The sequence below is a fragment of the Neophocaena asiaeorientalis genome, unplaced genomic scaffold (assembly GCF_003031525.2).
Source record: "Neophocaena asiaeorientalis asiaeorientalis breed wild unplaced genomic scaffold, Neophocaena_asiaeorientalis_V1.1 scaffold18, whole genome shotgun sequence".
Classification (NCBI taxonomy): Eukaryota; Metazoa; Chordata; class Mammalia; order Artiodactyla; family Phocoenidae; genus Neophocaena; species Neophocaena asiaeorientalis.
The window spans coordinates 1,396,601-1,418,087 of record NW_020172444.1 but is presented as its reverse complement, the minus strand read 5'-3'; the positions used below and the strand labels follow the sequence as shown (position 1 = coordinate 1,418,087).

General features: G+C 39.0%; 1 protein-coding gene across 6 annotated transcripts in view; it reads right to left on the bottom strand.

Annotated features, from left to right (window-relative positions):
* LTBP1 (latent transforming growth factor beta binding protein 1) overlaps positions 1-21,487 on the bottom strand; it is a 417,473-nt gene that overhangs the window by 30,145 nt on the left and 365,841 nt on the right. For all 6 annotated transcript variants that reach the window (XM_024732194.1, XM_024732185.1, XM_024732205.1 and 3 more), the window contains 7 exons: positions 20,899-21,024; positions 17,189-17,332; positions 5,048-5,224; positions 4,264-4,350; positions 2,239-2,367; positions 1,424-1,564; positions 259-429 (listed from right to left, as the gene is read on the bottom strand). In XM_024732194.1, the coding sequence (XP_024587962.1) occupies positions 259-429; positions 1,424-1,564; positions 2,239-2,367; positions 4,264-4,350; positions 5,048-5,224; positions 17,189-17,332; positions 20,899-21,024 (975 nt within the window). The remainder of the gene's footprint in view (positions 1-258; positions 430-1,423; positions 1,565-2,238; positions 2,368-4,263; positions 4,351-5,047; positions 5,225-17,188; positions 17,333-20,898; positions 21,025-21,487) is intronic.

The window sequence follows — 21,487 nt, the reverse complement described above, 5'->3', positions numbered from 1 at the left end:
CGCCGACACAAAAAAAAAAAAAAAAAAAAAAAAAAAAAAATTAATGACAAGGTCTGGATTGGAGGTAAACCAGGAGCCGGATGTTATGCAGTCCTGCTCTTCCACTCCCTAAACAGGCACGCGCATGCACACACACACCCCTCTGATGAAGGCAAGCTATCAGGAGTGCAGGTGAAGATATATAAGTAAAAGAGGATTGTCAGGCTCCAAAGGATACTTCCAAAGGCCTGCAATAGAAGGAACTAGGTGAGGGCTCACCTGAATCTTTCATGGGGCAGAGGGCGCACTGCATACCCCAGGCCTCTCCATACAAACAGCAGCACTCAGTATATGTTGTCTGCTTGCCAACAAGAGGCCGGCTACACACATACTCATCACTCAGATGTTCCCAGCACAGATCTTGGTAGACATCGGTTTCTTCAATTTGTTCTGAAAGGGAAGACATGGTTCCATGACAATTGCACTGTTATTCCTATTTCATAAACACTGTGGTAGAAGCCAGCGAGTCTCAAAGTTTCCATCCCTATTTCTAAGAGTGACTTCCAAGCAAAAGTCTGAGGCCAGTCTGGGTCTTTCCATGGATCAAACCTCTGTCATCTCCAACTGGGTGTCACTCCAATCAGCTGAAATTCAACCTGCCCATCATGTTCCAATTAAATCCTTCCCTCTGTTGCCTCCATCATTACATAAAATCCTCCACTATCTTGCCTGTACTTCATAATCCCGACGGACTTCTTATTCTTCTGATCTTTGATGTTTCACATTTACTCGTCTGTCAAATCCTACCATTTCTTTCTACATAAAATTTTTGGGATTCATCCTTTTTCATCCATTTCATTTGCCGAAGCCCTGAACTAGTGACACTTCATCCTAGGGTCCTTAACGCGAACCTTTCTACTTTCCAATTGATTTCAACCAAAGCGGTCTCCTGAATGTGCTGATACATTGATCAATTAAGCCATTGATCAGACAGTGGCACATTACCTTCTCGGGGATGAACAAGGATTCCTACCGATGGACTTCAGAGCCCTCCACCAATCTGATGAATTCTGCCCTCTGCTCTGTCCAGCCTCACCTGTGTCCTCCAGTCCAGTCAAGCAAACCTAATTATTTTTCCCTCAACTTACATCTTCCTCAGTTGCCTTCAGTGGTTCAATGTGATCAACCCTCAGACACTGAATAGCTCTGCCATTTGCTCAGCCACTCCGTATTCTGTTGTCTATTAAATCAGTATGTGCAAGGTGTTAAATCTCCTACATATTGATGATACGCATCTTATTCTTTCTCTTAGCATCTCATTTTAATTATTTCAAAATACCCAAGGAATCAATTTTTAAATTTTCCAACAGCTCACATTTCAGTCAAAAGGAAAACCTTATGACATTTATTTGGACACAGACTTGCATCTCATATCCAAACATACCATGTGATTCAGTTGGTCGGATACATCTTTTTTCCGAAGCATCCAGGATCATTGGGTGGGTACAGAAGCAGTTATAAGAGCCTTCTGTATTAACGCACTGGCCATCGATACAACTGTTGGGGTCTTGACACTCATCTATATCTTAAGAGAAAAAAAATGAAAGAAAATCAGCAATCAGCTGCACCTCATACACTTAACCACACTTAATACACTGCTAAATTTAGTCCAGATTCCAGGGGCTGCCACATTTTAATCAGCTACACGTCATCATCCAAAAGAGAACAGCTCCGACTATAAAAATGTTAAGTTGTATTGATTGGAAAAATAACACTGCCCTACAGCTGCTGACATTAAATAAGGAAAGAAAACATTTAAGAACAGGATACGCTTAGAAATTCAAGATAAAATGTCTCTTTATGACAGTTTTTAAATTATTTCCTTTTGCTATGTTTTTCTGCCTAGTGTATATGGTTTTCTGCTTAGGCATTAAAGTCTGGGTCAGTATTTAAAACTGACTTTCAGTGCATGGTATGAGTGATGAAACAGGAGGCTCCCCAGACCAAAAGAACACTTCAGTTATACCAGTGACCTGAATTATAATTCTACATTGAATATTAACTCTTTGAAATCTATTCAAATAGTAGTATGAAGGGTTTTTATTTTCTTAAATATTGCTCAAGAAAAAGATCCATAAAACATTTACAGATCTTTTCAACACATGATTTAGATTCAAAGAAATTGCTTTTATATGTAGCATTACTTATTTTTCCCATGTATTTGCATAGCACATCACACTATATCCTCTTAAAACTTACCAAAGCACTGCAATTTGATGGGATCATAGTATGTCCCCTGCTTACAGTAGCATTCATAACCAGGCTGAGTGTTCAAACAGAAGCCATTTTTGCAGATTTCTTGTCCAAAAAGCAGGCATTCATCTGCATCTATGGGGGAAAAATGGAGAAATATTTAGAAAGAGGAGTTATTTGGGGATTTTCAGTTAAATAGAAGAGTCTAACCAATATTGGGCAAGTTAGATATTATAATATTTATATTACAAAGAGTCTTAAAAACACAGCAATATCAAATTCTTAAAGTTAGGACTAATTCACAGAGGTAGAAATATAATCAGGCTTCTCTGTTTAAGGAGCGATGCCCAAAACATTATCAGAGAAGGTATATTTGTAAACAGAGCTTCGGAGATGCTACCTCGTATCTGATGAAATAGTCTACGGGTTCCATAATGGCACCAATAATATTCTCTGAAGAAAACAGCCTTTAAGACATGTGCCTTTCTATAAATGTATATTTTGGCCCATTAACTAGTTGAGATGAAGAAAACTCCCACGAAGAGTTTGATGCAACTTGATGGAAGTCTTCTTTCTTGATAATGAGCTAATGAAAGCACAGTTGCTAAGAATGCTGGCAGACCCATTCCTCCACAGAATTTACAGAGCTTATTGTCCACAAACCTCAGTTTACTCAATGGTAAACTGGAGATAAGAGGAACATCGACCTGATAGGATTGAAAGGATTCAATGAGAAAATCCATGCAGAGGACTCGGTATACTCTCAAAAAGTGTGATCTATTGCTTTTGTGCAAGTATTATTAGCATCATTTCTAACATTTTAAAGCTAATGTCATCTAGTCCTCATTTAAAAAACTGGAGACTTCATAGATAAATTGCTCAAAGTTACACAGCTGGAAAATGGCAAAACCAAGTCGACAATATATGACTGTTTGAATCCGAGTCTAACATTCTTTCAACCATTTACAGTACTGCTAAGACAGGGTGAAGAGGAATTTATTTTTATTTTAAAAAAGAGGATGACTTTATGGTGAAATCAGGGCTCCACTTCATAGCACAAAGTGAAATTTAACTACATCTCTGAAAGAACATAGTATATGATATTTGCGAATTTGAAAACTGTTAAACGCATTTTGCCAACTAACTCTTGTTATTTCACTGAATTAACTCATAGATGTACTTAAAAAAACACATATAGAATTTCTTATCCAGCTGCTGAATTATACCATATTAGTAAAACACTGGTTTGAAAAAAATGGATAGACAATAAAAATGTTTTTAGTTTGTTTTCCAGCCACTTAACAGTTTTCAATATTAAACTGTAAAGAAAAAAAAATCACTTTGTATATAAAAGGTCATAAGATCTCTATCACTGAAATGTTAAAAGTTAGTGGTTAATGAGGAAGTACTCATATCTGTAGTTTAAATTTCACCAAAATTAAAAAGCTGCACATTTATTTTAGAATTACAGGCTAATAGCATTAAATATATAAAACACACATCTACTTTTGCTTTCTTCCTTTCCATTCCTTATTATTCATCTGTGGCCATTAGTAAATGGTCCTAGCAAAGTAGGATGCTTTCTAAAAAGGCAAGAATCTTTGCTTTGTTGATGACCATTAAAGGCTAACATGATGATGGTCAAATTTATATTGGTTCTAACATGATTTCTAATATAATTCTACAATAAAAGAATGAATTTATTAAGTACAGAATTTTGTGTTAAGTACTTTTACATATGTTATCTCATTTAATGCTCATGACAACCTTTGAAACATTATTCCTATCTCAGAAGTGGAAACTCAGAATCTTAAGTGAAGTCCCACTGTCATACAGCCTTAAATGTTCTAGCACCCAAGGCACGGTTCTCCCTAGAGTCCACTGGAGCCTTCTTCCAATGGTAGGATTCAAGGATTTGTAATTAGTTCCCATGGCGGAAAAGAATTCTTCTTCTGTCTAACCCAAGCCACACGTTTACTTGAATGTCAAATATGCACACCCATTGCAAATTAGTTTCTGCTTGATTCTGACCTTTATAGTTCTCGCCATCAACGTCGTAAGAGGATTCTCCAGTGGGGACAAAACCTTTCCCTCTAGGACACATTTCAGTGAATTCAGCTGATTTCAGGAGAGATAAGGGGGAAATAAAGTTGAAAAAAAAAAAACAACCAATATCTTCCATTAGTATGTTTTAAATTCAGTTTTGCTTTCTCAGACTCAGAGACTTTAAGGCAAATCTTGCCATCTAATTCAGACAAAAAAATTCAGTACAATCTCAAAAATTACAGACTAGGTGTAAATAAACCTAATGACTTCAGAAGTATAATTTACAAAAATCCTTGCTAGTTCACCCATATATTATTTACACATGTTTTAGCTATGGGTACTATGGTGTGTTATGACTTAGTTCTCCATTACTGTGGTCTCTAGTATTTTCAAATTTCAATAAGAATCCAAAATCCTAGCTTAAATATGCAAGCTCCAGTTAGGAATAATGCTGTGTCATTGTTAGCAAAAATGATTAGTTTTACCTTAAAAATGGAATCTTTCTGCCAAAATATTATATGGAATATCACTATAACAGCATATTCTGTGAGAAACAGAAGTTTAATAATTCATACTGAAGTGGGATAAGGGTATGGGTCCAGCCCTGAATGAAACCCACTCTAAGGTAATCTCACTTCAATTTGACTATGGCAGGTACCAATAGATGTTACCATTTCAAGGCTTCAATAACCCAAATGAGAACATTCCAAGGCCCATGAACACCACACAACAAATACCAGTATGAACACAGCACTTAGCTAATTCTTACCAGTTCCCAAGACCGGGCAGGGGAAAATCTCACAGTTATCTCCCCACCCAGCACCAGAGGTACAGCAGCATTCTTGTTTGGTGACATTGGGGGCCAGCACGTTGTCACAAAGACTGGCGTCGTTTAGATTATAGTAGCACTCTTTCTTTTCTTCTTTGGGTTGATCTACTTCTAAGTCTAAAAAGAGCAGAGAAAGTAAAAAAGAGTGTTGACAGGATACATCAGATCCACCTGTATCACAACAGAATTGAAAACACAGTGGTAAAAAAGATTGGACGTGCCAATGGCACTTCATTTACAGAAAGCTGCTTTACACTTTATGTTGGATTCTTCCACTTCAAGATAAAAATGCACGTGAATCCTGAATTTTGGTGGATTTCTAACCTACCCCAAGAGTGTAAGTCTGTCAAAATCATTTCCTTTTACCTTAACCAATTACTTTATTCTTGCAAATTTGGCTGTGAGTACAGTTTCCATATCTGCTTTCTTGCCAAACATAGGGTCATTCTTTACTGAGCTAGAACACCTACGTAAATCAGTGAAAATATTCGCCAACACTGGACCAGAGATATGGGGCCACACATAATATTTAACCCTTAGATGGTTATTGAGATAACCATGCCCCCCCAAATTTTCTCAACAGTACAAAGCAGAAGAAGACAAATAGAAAAACACTGCAGTAACCTGAGTCTATTAAAAAGAACCCTTTCATTACTAGAAATCTACTTATAGTGCTGCAAATATATGATTCTGAATGAAACAATAAGAGCCAGCTAATCCTCGGGGTAGAATTTCAAGGCTGGGTTCTAGTCCCAGCTCAAGTGTATCCTAAAGAATACATTGATATATTTCAACAGAGTCTGTTTAACCCTCTGTGATAAAAGTCAAGGTGATATGATAGAATACAAATGATAAGAACAACTCCACCTACTTTCAATTAATACTAAAAATGATTTAATTCCATCAGATTTGAAGTCTACAAACAAGTTTGTGCTTTTAAAAAATGATAAAAAAAAACCTCTTCCCTACTAAATGCTATAGAGTTCAAATTACTGCCCATGATCCAGTTAGAATTTCTTATTTTAATTTTATGCTATGTCAGATAAACTGACTACTGCCGTCACAATTACTTAGATTAATACTAATGAAATATTTTCATTAGAACTGCTATCTACAGACTCTTAACCCAAAGAAACTATAGGGACAAGGGGATAACACTTGCCAGTAAGGATAAGACTTTAATCTCAATACCTACCTTTTAAAAAAAAGTTGGCAGATCATTATACTATGAGGAAAGTTTAATGATTTATTTTCATAATAGTTTCCTATGTATTTACTTTGGCAGGGTCAAACTGACTGTGGAAACCTGATTAATATGGCATATAACAAAGGTATTCTTAAAAATGTAAGTTCATAAAATTCTATCAGAAGAGCTACTGCCCTTTGTTTCCCCGTATGGCAGTAAAAGCCAGCAAACAAAACTTCGACCTATATATTACTCCCAGAATGAAGAATATCAATGAGAATGTAAAGGATCCCTCTCACCCTTGGTTCTGGCTAATTCTCAGATTATTCTACCTTTGACAATTCAGCTTGGACTCTAACTTAGTCTTAATAGCTGATGACGAATTCAAACCTAGAATAAGTGTCCAGGAAAAAACTGAAATGCGGATTCCTATGCAGTTTATGAAGTGGTTTTAAATCATTTCCTTGTGTGTGAAATTGGATAAAACCTGCCACATCCCTCGTCTCAACTAGCTTTTCAAGTGTGCAGGGGACAGACATGTGCTTTGCCTGCTTTCATGGAATGGATCACCATCACCAGTTCATTCCCTTCAGGCGGGGCTCCAAGCTCTTACACAGGGTATTATTGAGGAAAATTAAGGGTAGGTATTTTAAATTAATATGAAATCAATCATGAACCCTGTAAAAAATTTTTATAAACTTTCTCCCAATATGTGTGAATAAACTGACAGACTATTACTATGGACAATTCCACTCATTTTACTCAGTTTGCCTAAAACACAGTTATTAACGAATGCACTTAGAAATATAAATCAAGTCAGCAACACAACTAGAGTTTTGCCAATCAGGTTTACAGTCTATGTTAAAAGAGTGTTCAATAATTGTTTTTCTCTTTGTACAAAGTTGTAGCTATGTCACAGTTTTTATTACAATATGGAAACACTTCAATGAAGGCTGCTATATTCATAAGTAATTAGAGACCACAGGCTTCTGAGTCAAAAACTTCATATACATTTAAACACTATTTCTACCATGTTTTTTTATACTCACAGAAATAAAATAGTTTTTTCTTTTTTCTTTGGAAGGAAACTCAAAGGTGACTGCATAGGGAAATAATCAATATCACTGTATTATTCAGGTTCTACATTGGTTATTACAAGTTTTGCTCTTATTTTCTTTCCAAGCAGTTTGAAGCTTCAGTGTTTACACAGCTGAAATTGAGGGTTAGTCAGGCCCTCATCCGTGTTTGGAAAGAGATGCAAATTCCTTTAAAAAAAACTGGTCCACAAAGGTCATTCTGTGAAAAGCTACAATTTCCTTATCTTCTTAACCTTTAAATAATTAACGGCCTAGAGCATTTTTCCACAGGGGGAACACTCCAATCAGTAAAGACATGTAATGTGATTTCTTTAAAAAATCTCTATGAGCTTGTCAATGTCCTTAGGGGAGGAATTTTTCTATCACAAAATAACTTTAAAAGATCAAGTCAAAAGTTATAGAAGGTGCCAAGCTCAGAAAAGAATGAATTCTATTTTTTGGAAAGATTTTATGAATAAGGTTAGCCATACTTCATATCTCATGCCATAGACTTCTAGGAAATATATTACTTCACCTCCAGTATTTTCAGATTTGATTTTTCAATATGTATTAAGAGGTTAGCTTAACATCTGTGTATAAAAAGCAATGTGTATATTTTAATCCCAGGGGTATGTATGGCTGGTGATAAGAAATGACTTTTTGGACCTCTCATGTGTGTGCCTTTTTTGAAGAAATTTTCAGATGCCTTTTCATGTGATACACAAAGTAACTCCATGAGCTAGACGGCACAGGTTATAGAGCATCCTCACTTTTTGGAGGAGAACATTTAGGTTGGGTCCAATGTCCAGTGCCTAATGCTTTCCCTAAACCTCTTCTGTGGGGCTCAGCTTCTTAACATTTCAGCCAGCATGAGCTTGTTTTGCTTTGCCTTTGCCCAGGGGGCAGCAGACAATCCTGCTGATGTAGAGTTCAGTGACAAAGCAGCATGCAGCGTGACCCTCTTCCCTTGCTCTGAATATTTTAAAGACAGGGTTTGAGCAGTAGGTACCACTGGTGAACTGCCCTTTCTAGAAGCTCTTCTCTCTTGCTTTGTCAGAAAGAAGAGGATGTGGGTGTGCACTTACAGGATTATTTTCTGCTTTAGTCTTTCCCTAAATATGTCTAATCTTAAGCTTGCTGTTGGAGTGGGGAGATCTGGAACATTTCTTTGGTTAGAGTGGACACAAACATTCTAAATGGCCCTTGCCTTTGCTTTCACTTTCCACTTGCAATATTTTGTGAAGGCCTTCAGATGCCAATCCCCTCCATATCCTTCTGAGACAGGATGATGACAGTGACCCAAAAGTCACATCACAAATACGTGTGAGTAAACAATGCCCCCAAATGAAACACCTGCCCTAGTCCTGAAAAAGATATCAATTTATAAAAGTCTGTGTCTGTAATAATGTTCAGCAAATGACTTTGAATAGGATTACTCAGTAAGCTTTCTCTTTATTTTAAAAATCACCACAGGCACTAATGTTTTAGTATATGTGCTGCCGAAGCGAGCACAGCACTAATGTTTTATACCAACTCATAATTTTATGAGAGAAAGCATTCCAGTGTAATAATCCAAAGGGAGTAAAAGAGAACTTGGAAATTCATTTTTTTTCCCCTAGTTTTCTCATTCAAAGACTTGGAAGATGAGAAGTGTGTATGTGTTTTAAGTGGAATTTGAAAGAAAGCCATTGGTGAGTTTCAGAAAATAAGCACTGACAATAGGAATGGACTGAACATGAAGGGATGCAAATAAAAAGGAAGATCGTAGAAAGGTGGTAACTTCAGATAGTAAAAGACATGGAAGAAGTCAAAATAAAGTTTAGAAAGTGAAGTGCGAGAGCAAAAATACTTTCAAAGCAATGCCTATCCTTAAAGAGGTCAATCAGGTGGTCAGGTATGACAGTGCAAGGAAAGCAAGCTGGGTGTGTAAGCCACACTGTAAAGGGTCAGGGGGCAAGGCAATCCTGGAAGGCTGCCTGGAGGAGCTGACATTTTGAGTCAAGTTCTTGAAAAATAAACTTTAAAAAAATTGGCTAGAAAGTAAGGTGTGACAGAGGTGAGGAGGAGTAAAAAGTACAACTCTCCTTAGGTCTGTGTGGGTAGAGCGGGCAAGGGGAGAAGTGGTCTGTGGCAGGAGTCACAGAACTGATTTTGAGAACAAGAGAACAGGGCAGCGTTGCATTAACATGTGAACAAGATAGGTGTGTTTGTGACTTAGGTGCTGAGGCAGAGGACAATGCCAGTCTCTATTGGAAGAGAGTCGCCTCAGCCTTGCCAGGTGGAATGGAGGATATTTTTGGTTTTGCTTTTTCTGGTGAAGAAGTTAGAAGACACCGGGAGGAGGGAGCCTGGGATAGGAACAGGCTGGGGAGACGGTGAGAAGTGAAAGTCTCAATGATGGAAATATTATTAGAAACTGGAGAAGTCAGAAGAAAAGCGGGCAGACCTCGGTGGAAGAAGAGACTCCTGAAGGCAGAATAAAGCGGCCCAGAGAAAGAAAACCGGGAGACGCACACTGGGACGAGGTGCAACAGGCAGCACAGTCGGAAAGGAGATGACGTCACAGAAGCATGAGAGCGGTCACAACACCCGCACACGTGCATGGCGAGGCCCTGTGAGGACGACCTCAAGAATAAAGCCACATCTGCAGCGACATGTAAAATGTCTGGAAACGTTTAAAAGGAACTGTACAAACCATTCCTCTCCAGGCCTTATTGGTAGTGAATTCTAGGATACAAAATGCATTTCTAATGCAACAGTGTGGTGTCTCTTGTATTAAGAGGATAAAATGGTTTATGTACATGGTTTACTTAACTGATATGTCAGTTCATTCAAATATCAACACCTCTTTATTAAAAACTCATTTTAGATACTATACACAGCAAGCATAAAACTTCATGAAAATAAAAGCACCATTTGGTAGTAAACTCTTCTCACTCTTGTTTTTGAAGGTGGGAAGAAACCTGACTTTTTTTTTTTTTTTAAATAACAAATGAGCATATCTTCCTCAGCCTTAGCTGAGGAGTAAGACCTCAGGAGTTTTATGGCATTTTACAATGTCATGTCATGTTTTATGGCATTTTACAATTCTAAATACTGTGGTTTCACTGTCTTTAATTTTTTTCCTACCAAAGGTCTTTTTTTTCCAATCAGAAATTATTTAAAAAAAATTATTGCAAAGTTAATTTATTTTACAGGTTACCTAAACACATTAAAAAAAAAAACACCGCACTGTGCCAAATATAATGGTTGAGTGATATTATATGTGGTCCCATGCCTTTAAAAAATATGTACATACACAAAACCCATAGTGGACCTCTCCAGGAACAGAGAACAAGCACGCTGTTTAGGTTCAATTGTCAGAACCACGAGGATGATTTGCACAGTTTCCTCTGATAGCAGGGACCTGCTCTTTTTAAATTTTTTTCCTCTACTTGTAATTTAACCAAAGCACATAGGGGTACTGTCCCCTCTACCTAGAAGTGTGAATAGATCAATTAAGTCTTGTCCATGATTTTTTTTTTTTTTTTTTTGCCGTATGCGGGCCTCTCACTGTTGTGGCCTCTCCCGTTGCAGAGCACAGGCTCCGGATGCACAGGCTCAGCGGCCATGGCTCACGGGCCCAGCCGCTCCACGGCATGTGGGATCTTCCCGGACCGGGGCACGAACCCACGTCCCCTCCATCAGCAAGCGGACTCTCAACCACTGTGCCACCAGGGAAGCCCCCATGATACCTTTGATAAAATGAATAATTCTTACTCTGCAGAACGAGCTGGGAATGAGACGATGGGATACAGAAGGAACACATTCTCGAATGCGGAGAAGCCTATTACTCAATAGGCTACAGTGTCTGCTGTAGGTCAGGCACAATGCCTAGCAGTGAGCTGGGTGACAGACAATACAAAGAGGAATGAATGACTGAGGATAAAGGGTCCTGTTACCCTGCTGATGGATTTGGACTTCATGCTGGAGGCAGGAATGAGCAGCTGAAAGGGGTTTAAAACCAGATGTATGTTTCAAAAATGTCAATTGGCAGCAATGTGGAACAGGAACTGATGGGAGAGGCAGGGAGAGAAGTCAGAAGGCAAGTGCCACAGTCCAGGGAAGATAGGCTGAAGGACTGGCCCAGGGCAGTGGTAGCAGAGGAGCAGAGAGATTTGAAGGATACTGTTGAGGTAGAGATAGCAGAATGTTATGATGGCTTGGATGGATGGAGAGAAAAAGTAAAGTATGACTTCAGGATCTATAGTATGGCTGTTTGGCAATTAATGAGTGTACACAGGGAGAGTAACAGGTTGGAGAAGGAATGGTAATTAATTTGCTTTTGGATAATTTTAGGCAGAGATGCTTCCAAGACACCCTGGGAGGAAGGTCCAGTAACAGGCAGCTGGAAATAGGAGTGTGGCACTCAAGAGAGAGGTGGAGAGGCATAGATATTCACTTGGTCATCCACACCAAGTAAGTAATACTCCAGGTAAGTTGACTTGGAGAAGAGGATAAAATATCCCAGGAGAAGAATACAGAGTAAAAAGAGGGTTAACCATGCAACTCTCTGGGACGTTATTATTTAAGGAATGGCGAAAGAAAGAGTCAAGGATGAGACAGAAAAAGACCAGAGCAAGAGGTAGGAGGATACAGGGAAGAGTAATGTCCTGAAATCAAGAAAAGGGAAAGGGGGAGGGAAGATGAGAAACTACTGTCACAAGAGGAAAGAGTTTCACCCGGATGAAGGGTCTGAGGGCTCGATCTCAGTGCGTTGAGGATCAACTGGGAGACAGTTCAGTGGAGGTAGGGATGCCCCTTCAAAGAATCTGGAGGTCAGCATGGTCACAGAGATTATCCCTGGATGGTAACACAGCAGGGGATTTTCTTTTTTGATATATTTTTGTATTTGCCAATTTTCTAAGAATATGCATTGTTTCAATAACGAGAACAAAACAAAGAAATAAAGTGAAAAGGAAGCCAACTTTTAGAAGAATGTGCTGTCACGGGATCCTCAGCCTTGAGAAGTAGAATTAAGGGGAAAGACCTTGGAGTCGGGTTCCTGGGCCAATTCTGCCAGTCGTTAGCAATATGGTCCTACGTATAACATTTAGAACTTCTCTCTGGGCCTCAGCTTCCTCACCTGGAAATAAAGTTGCTGGGCTGGAAAAACACTAGGGTGTTTTCTAGATGTAGAAGTCTAGGACTTAGCTTGCGATGTGAGAATAAGCTCTCAAATATATTAGAGAAAACTGATATTTAAGGAAACCCTATCATGAATTGTGTGAAGAACCATTATTGTATAATACAAATAATCTTTAATTTCTGATCTTGCTTATTTATAGATCTTTAATTTCTGATCTTGTTTATTTATAGATCTTTAATTTCTGATCTTGTTTATTTGCTTGTCTTAAAGTGAAGAACAATTATTACACAATGCAAATAATCAGCCTGATTTACATGTTTTATAATTTCTGATCTTGTTTACTTTGTTTTCTTAAAGCAAGGCACACCTGCATTAATTATAATATATATCTTTGTGTTCCTTTCATTATACCTTCTGTTTTAAAAATAAAATTCAGTTCCCACCACCACAGAGTCTCCCCTCTGTGCACCAATCAAGACAGAGAACAGCATTTTGTGTGTAAGTCTTGAAGGCTGCAGTTGCCAACACTAAATATTTACTGCTACCCTTAGAGTGCCCAAGGACATAAAATTTTTATTGAGTAATTATCACAGGCACTGAGGAAATAAAAGCATCAGGCTATATTTCATAGCCATACCCTCTTACAGGTGATGAGTGGTCTGATATGGACATTTTTTAGTTATTTCTGTTTCAGGTGCTTTTATGCAACGTATAGCAATGTAAATTAGTGGCCAAAGGCCCAGGCAATGAAAACATTAGACCAGACCTAAAAAATTAGGTGGGAGCCAACAAGTATTTTAGAAATAAAAATCCTAGGACATTAAAGTTCAAAAGTACCTTCAAGGTCACCTGGGACAATGTCACGCTGGAAGTAGGAGCCCTTCTGCCAGCCAGTGAGTATCTCACCTGTTCTTGGACACCTCTAAGGAAACACCCACGATTTCGTGAGACAGGTATGTGCTGACTATCTCTAGCTATTGCAAAGTTCTTCTGCGTACTGATCTGAAACGTGCCTTGTTGACGTCCAGCCCCAGTTCTGTCCTCAGTAAGATACCACTTCAGATGATGACGCTACTGCTTCTTGTTGGAATGTCTGCTGTCCTGGGGAAATTTTAAAGCCGAGGAGATATTACAGCCTAGAGAGCAAATTTATCTTTCTTTTCCTAATTACCTTCCAGGAGGGATGAGATCTAAGCTGTTAGTCTATCATGTATATAATGAAATTAATTTGAATCCTATCTTGATAAAAACTTTAACTTCAATTTGGTACAAAATGTTTTGTTCTGTATAACAGCAGATTCTTTGACTGGAGTATGATACAAACTTTTAACTAGCCTCCACTGAACCACCTTGTTAGATGAACTAATGTTCTCCTGTCCTCTGAAAAACATCCTGGCTGATGCCCACAAGCAGGTGGAAGGCTCACAGCCAGCTGGCTGTTCTCAGGTGGGTCAGCATACTTCTGTACTGACGTGTTGAGCGGTATGCCAATGGAGACTCAGCTATGTTCATTCTCAAACACTCTGTGCCAATGTATTGATTATTGTAATTACATAATTAAATAGTATATAAACCAATAAAATATGAATGAGTAGAAGAGTTGTTTCTAGAACAAGTTAAACCTTTAGAAAGACTAAGGTTAAAAAAAGTAAGAAAGAAAAGAAAAGATTATCAAACTAGGAATGGATAATACAACTGCAGAAAATCGAAAAAAAAAAGTGAAAACCTAAAGTGACTTTGCACTTATTTACTCAGCAAAGGCCTTTAATTTCTTACTCCCTTTAAAGTGGGCAGTGTAGATAATGCATAATAGATATGGTTTATGCAAGACAAGCCCATACAGAATGCAAACGGATTTCTACCCGAAGACAGACCTTGGCTCTTCTTCAGAGACTGGGGAATAAATGTACATTATGTGCTTTAAGTTAAAACTTAAATATTTAAAAGATGTGTTATCTGTCTTTATGATTTCCAGTTTTAATCACCTTTTCCAAACAAGTGGGCTATGATGAAGTCTGATGAAGTGTCAGGGAGGGAAACTCTTGCTGCAGTTTATAGCCGATCTATCTCTCAGGATAGAGAATTGCTAAAATGAAGATGTTATCATAGACAATCTGAAGACTCCATACAATCAGTTCGCATTTGCCAAGAACCCTACAAATTGAGGTATGGTAGAAGTCAGAATTGCCAGGAACTATACAAGTTAATAAGCTTATCCAGTTACTAAGGCAGATTCTACTGACATGGACCAATAAAACGACTGAGTGTGTACAATATTTGGCAGAAGCCAGAGAACTATGGGGAAAATAAGCAAGAAGCTATTAAAGGATCAGATATAATGTTAAGCGGAAAGAGAAACTAACTATGTATTCACTGGCAGACAAGCTTTATGAAGCTGAGTATTCAAAATGCTGTTCTTTGCAAAAGTAGGAGAGTACTTAGTGAACTCTGACTGGAAGAACTTTCCAGAAAGAGTCAATGAGAGAACAAGGAGATAAAGAGAGCAAAAAGGCAAAGCAGGTGTTAAGGACTTGGTTACAGAAGAACTTAAAAAATAGGAGATGAGGAACAAGGCTTACAAAAAGAGCCACTGTAAAGTTTTAAGAAGTAGTTTACAGTGAGCTAATCCAGTTCATCAAAAATGGTTCAGATCGTCTCACGATCCTATTAAAGCATTATTTTTTTTATTTTTATTTTTTTTTGCGGTGCGCGGGCCTCTCACCGCTGTGGCCTCTCACGCCGTGGAGCACAGGCTCCGGACGCGCAGGCTCAGCGGCCATGGCTCACAGCCCCAGCCGCTCTGCGGCATGTGGGATCTTCCCGGACCGGGGCACGAACCCGCGTCCCCTGCATCGGCAGGCGGACCCCCAACCACTGCACCACCAGGGAAGCCCCTAAAGCATTATTAATCTCTACAAAAGACACGAGCAAACTTTAGGATCCCAGACATGTACCTTAATTGAAGCTGTGTGAACTGAACAAACCACTTCTTGACATTACTAAAACATTCCAGCAAAACTGTATTTATAGTTCAAAAAACCCACCATCTCAGAAGAGGTCACAAAAGGAAGAGAAATAGATAACCCTTATGTGTTTGGATTTTAATACTTCATATAGTACTTAGTTATTAACAAATGGCTTTTATGTATATAATTTTTAAAAAAGGATAAAACTCTGTGAGGTAAATATAACCTTTGTTTTATAGGCGAGAAAATTGAAACTCATAGATGCTGAATGATATGCCCAAGCTTACATAGCCGGAAAATAGCAGACCAGAACCCTGGTCATTCCAGTTTAAAGTACTACAAAAAGTTTGGAAAATAAAGAAAAAAACTAAAATTTCTATTAATTCTAATAATTATCTTTTTACATCGTCTTTCCTTCCCTCCCTCCACAGACTGTGATCACTGGAGTATCTTTTTTTTCACCTGACATTGTACAACATGCATCTATCATTACTACCTAACCTTCATATAGATGACTTAATGACTATACAATATTATATGTGAATTATTCCAGTCAAAATAATACTACGGGGAAGGTGCTACTCTATAGACCCAAAGACAAATAAGAGAAAGGCAGTTACTTCACTAGTCCTGTCACTGACCAGCCAGGTGTTTGATTTTTGGTTTGTTTTTTTCCATTACAAGTAGAGCTAAAATGAAAAGTCCTTACTTTATGGCTCGTGCGTTGCAGGGGTGGTCACTGAAGGAAGAGCAACCCTTCCCTCCAGAAACACTCTTTCCCGTCACAGTGTTTTTGAATTAGTGTCTGTACATTTAATTCTGCACCATCACCTTTCTATATTTAATCATTAAGAAGAAAATGTGTGTGGATGAAAATATTGTTATATTTTATTCCCTACTGCTTGCGAAGATAATTATCTCACACAGAACAAGTGTACCCTATTGAGGAAGAGCGAAAGCTTTCTTAGAAGCATAGATTTCTTAGAAGCATAGATAAAATCAACTGGGATTGAGCAAGATAGTAACACAGTCTATGTTTCATTTTATTTGGGTCTCAAAGGACCATTTAGTCTCCTGCTTCCCTCAAAATACAACCATGCTTTAGCCACATGGCATAAACTAAAACGGTGATCTGGAAGTTGATGATGTATCTGGAAAAGCATCAGCTCTCCATTTCAATATGTGCCATGATGACACAGCCTCCATCAAATTTTAAACAAACACAATCATAGCCACTCTCTCGGCCAAATTCTGGGGGAAAAAAAGCAAAAAACACCTAAGAATTCCAAGTGGAAGGAAGTCTTTGTAGGTCCTGAGGGGCCTTTAAGTTGCTTTCAATTTAGAGAAGTGTCAAAATACGTTTCTCCAAGGGCCAAGAAAGAAGAATTATGCAACGTAATGAGATGTTGCCATATTAAACCCGGGGCTGACGGTTCTGAGTTTTAGGCAATTCCCAGCCAATGTGCTCATCATTTTGGATCCTTCACCCTCCCCATGGCGTCTCTGGGTTGGAAAGCACATTAGAGGCCATGTAGCTCCAACAGTCATCACCCACATCCTAATTCCACTGATAAGGCAGGCTCGGAAAGAGCATGGAAGCTTCCAGAAACAGCACGGCGCCAAAATATTTGGTTATTTCTTCCTCACTCCCAGAGTGTTTGGCCCAAACCTGTGTAGGTACAGGTCCCTGAGAGAAGCCCTCCGTCCCGACACAGTGTCACTTACCTGCCGAGGCCCGGGAGCGGCACTGCCCAGTCATCGGGCTGTACTCCTGGTTTTCATCAACGCACACACACAGGAAGGACCCTTCTACATTTTCACAGAAGGCTTCACCACACACGCCACTGAGCAGCTCACATTCGTTCACATCTGGAAAAGGGAGCACAGATCAAGTCAGACGTGTTCCTCACTCCTGACAGCTCTTTGTTTTACCAGCTGTGCCAAGACTAGTGGTGTCTGCTGGAAACAAGGTGACCCCCTGGGAGCAATCAAACCCTTCAGCTATCTGGGGGGAGGGGCTCCCAGAGGCAGGGCTGAAAGCTTTGGTTTGTGTGAAAGGACCATGAAAACACAAAGCAAAGTTTCCAAACTCCGATCCTGGCTTTAAGGAACAACTCGGAATTGTACTGCAAGCATCGTAGGTACACTTTAATTTTCTCTTCCCTGACTTTTTGACATAATGAGGTCTTAAATAATATGACACTTCTCTCTCAGTTCTTAATTCAAGGAAAATTAGCAGCAGTGGCACGTCAGAAACTGCAGAATTCTTTAAGTGCATTTTTAGAAATTGTTTTAAATCTACTCAAATGTCTAAAACTATAGTTTCCTAGCAGCCAAAATGTCCATAACTTAACAACCAGAATTCAGGTTGTGTATCCCTTTGAGAACTGAAGGAACAACCCCTGTAAGTAGTTACTGGGCTATATTAATCATTCATGGGAAACAAACTGGTCCAGTAACTCCTCAGTGATTTCACGATGCCTTTAAAAATTCTGTTTGGTGTTCCACAATGTCATTTCTATTTTGCCAGATATTTTTCTTTTGTACTTAAATATACTTAATTAAAACACTAAAAACTCACAGATAAGTCCATTTTCTTTAAGTACATAGCCATAAAGAAAGGCTAAGTTTATGTTTGCCCTTGCCCAATACTACTTTTTACCCATTCTCCTCGGAAGAAATTTTATTAATGAGTGTCCAGTTAAACAAAGCACCTGACTTGGCATCTGAAATGCTCATGTATTTTATGCATTAAATGTGATTAAACATCTACAAACATCAGTTTTCATGAGCACACTCTGAGATGGTTTATACAAAGTTAAAAATTTGAGCAATTATCCAAATCATTCAGGAAAAAAAATACTATTTTCACCTGCTATTCCCAGTTAATTGGACAAAAAGTTTATGTCTCTTGACTTATTTGGATAATTACCTCGGTTTTCCATTTCACTTTGTATATAAACAGATATAAATCCAATGAGCTGAGTTTTGCTTATGAAAAGATATTATGACAAAGTAAAGCAGACAGTTTGTATATTTAATCAACCTGGACAGTCATAACTTAGACCAGAAAAATTGACTTTAGAAATTTGCCAGTTTGCATTTATCAATTTTAGGTAACTGTCAAATGGAATTTTCTACTTTCTAACCTGTACTATTTCCAAGGCCATTGAAATCTCTCCTACCAGACTGTACATTCAATCAAAAAATATTTTCTAGTTTATTTCTATGGGTCAGACTGGGGAGACAATGATGATGAGTCAGGCAGGCCCAACTCCTGCCTGCAGGGAGCTTACTGTCCAGTCAGGGAAATTAATCATATACTCATACAGGCCAGGAGAAGTGCTGGGAATGAAAAGTACAGAGCACGATGACAGCATGCAACAGTGGACCTTAAGTGCAGGGGTGGGTTAGGGAAGTGATATAGGAGCCAAGCTCTACCTGAAGGATGCGTAGATAAGAAGGCTGGGCAGCCAGGGTCCAAAGCAGAGGGAAAAGTGTGGCCAAAGGCTACAACCCCAGAGGGCTGATTCATCTCTTAAACTCTATAGAACACCCAGAGTGGTGAGGTACATATAAGAGGTGTTCAGTTCATACTTTTCAAAGAGAGAAGAAACAGACAAATATAACGATATTTGTTGGGTTCATTAACATAACAAATATTCCTTCTATAAGGGTGGTATTTTATGGGTCAAAATGAAGCATCAACATGGGTTTGGTGTGCTCCTCTGACTGGTTAGAAATGAACATTAACCAGGGGCCCAGGAGCTATGTGGAGTCAGTGGTTTGACATCTGATACCCCATTAGGTAACAGTTAACATTTACTGAGCACCTACAACAGGCCCAACATTAGGCCCAGCAAGGAGAGAGAGAGACACAAAATTCTCAATCACACGGAGCTTATTGCCTTGGAAAAGGCAGCTGCAGGCACAACAGGCCCAACATTAGGCCCAGCAAGGAGAGAGAGAGACACAAAATTCTCAATCACACGGAGCTTATTGCCTTGGAAAAGGCAGCTGCAGGCACAACAGGCCCAACATTAGGCCCAGCAAGGAGAGAGAGAGACACAAAATTCTCAATCACACGGAGCTTATTGCCTTGGAAAAGGCAGCTGCAGGCAGTACATACATGATTAAATTCTTGCAAAAAAGGTTGTAAGTACTATAATAGAATTTGTTCAAGGTTTTCCAGAAGCAGGAGAAGGGATCACAGCTCAGCTGGAGGGAGAAGTGGAGCAGGGATGGTATCTGGGAGGAGATGACATCTAACTTCCAGCTTTAGGAACGCATGGGATGGATCTAGGCTCAGGGAAGGGGAGGCCAGGAGGATATTCCCAGCAGAAGGAGCAAACAACAGCCTAATAACTTCCCAGTTACGTGAACAACCATAAGCAGTTTTATGCTGCAGGAACGTAAATGGGGAGGAAGCAGGTGCTGAGGCTGAGAAGGTTAAGTGGGGGGCCAGACCACATAACCTATTAAGTCAAAATATTTAGTGAATAGCAGATGGTTTTTACCACTTGTTTTTTAGTGCAAAGGAGACTACAGCAGGAATTGGAACAAGTGTTAACGACAGTGTTAGCTTAAAGGCGGTTACTATTCAAGTGCTTTTACTGTTCAATTTCTAGATTTTGTGTTTCCATTTTAATCTGGATGGGAAATGAACTGGTGCTTTAATTGCAAATTGCCAAACTAAAAAGTTAACTGACTCCTCGTCAAGTGTCATCTGCCATGTAACGACCAGAGGTTTCCTCCTTAATTAAGAATAAAGAAAAAGCCTTGTTATCGGTAAAGTTATGAAAAGAATACCCTCCTTCCCATTTAACTGCTCTAATTGCAAACGTTTCATAATGAATTTCATTTAAAGAAATCATGGCTGATCAGAACATGAACTATAAAGTATCTTCTTTTATGTGAGCATGTGCTGGACCATATTCTAGGACATCTGACGATATTCAAGATTCCTTCCAGCTCCGACGATCCCAGAACAGATTGAAGAAATATGCTTGCACAACCCAAAGCATCATTTTACGGGTGTCATTCCTGGAAACAGAAACTCTTGCCAACACTTTTCCTTAAATGCACTTGCCTAAGGGAGGTGCATTTTGAAGACAGACAAGCTCCACCACACACCAGACTCTATTTCCTGTGCAGGAGGGACTGAAGCGTTCCGCATACCCAGCTAAGAGTTTAAACAGATGCTCTTTTGAATATACATTTAAACCCAAAGTTATGCTTCTCCATTTCTGAATGTCCCTAACCATTTCAGAAGCCACAGGATCTTTTTGCACATCTCCAAACCGTACGACAAGATCAAATTATGATGCAATTCTGCCCAATTATCTTGCTTCCATCTCTCCTGTGGTTGATGACTTTGATTTCTTTTCGATAGAGAGATATGAAACATGTCGGGAGAAAAAAGTCTAAAAACTCACCCACACACCCTTGCCCATCCTGTGGGGCCTGAAAGCCCTGATAACAGAGGCAGCGGAAGGAGCCAGCTGTATTGTCACAAAACCCGTGACTGTCACAGACAGTGTTGTTTACACATTCATCAATATCTGCAAAAAAGACATTGACCATGAGACACAAAACATAGACAGACAAACACCAGCTGTTAATGGACAGAGGTGCTCAACACACCCCGATTAGTATGAGACGATCATGTTTATACAGAATGAACTTCTAAAACATTTTACATATACATAAAATGTTTTGATGAACATATCTCATTAGACAAAATATTGGGTTCTATGAGAAAGAAAACATTTACTTTTCCTCAGGAAATGTTTTCAAACTGAAATGACTGCTGCAGTTGCCACGGTCAGTGTTTTCTAAATGTTTTCAACCCTTTATTTCCAAGGAGAGGAGAGCCCTACAGCGGAAATATGTGAAAGTATTGTCACCTTTTGTGATTGCTGTAAATGCTAATAGTTCTATCTGGCGAATTGGGAGCTGAAAGCATTGGCCTGCCTGGGCAAAGGTTTATTCAACCCTAGAGATAAGCTTGGTCAAGTCTAAACA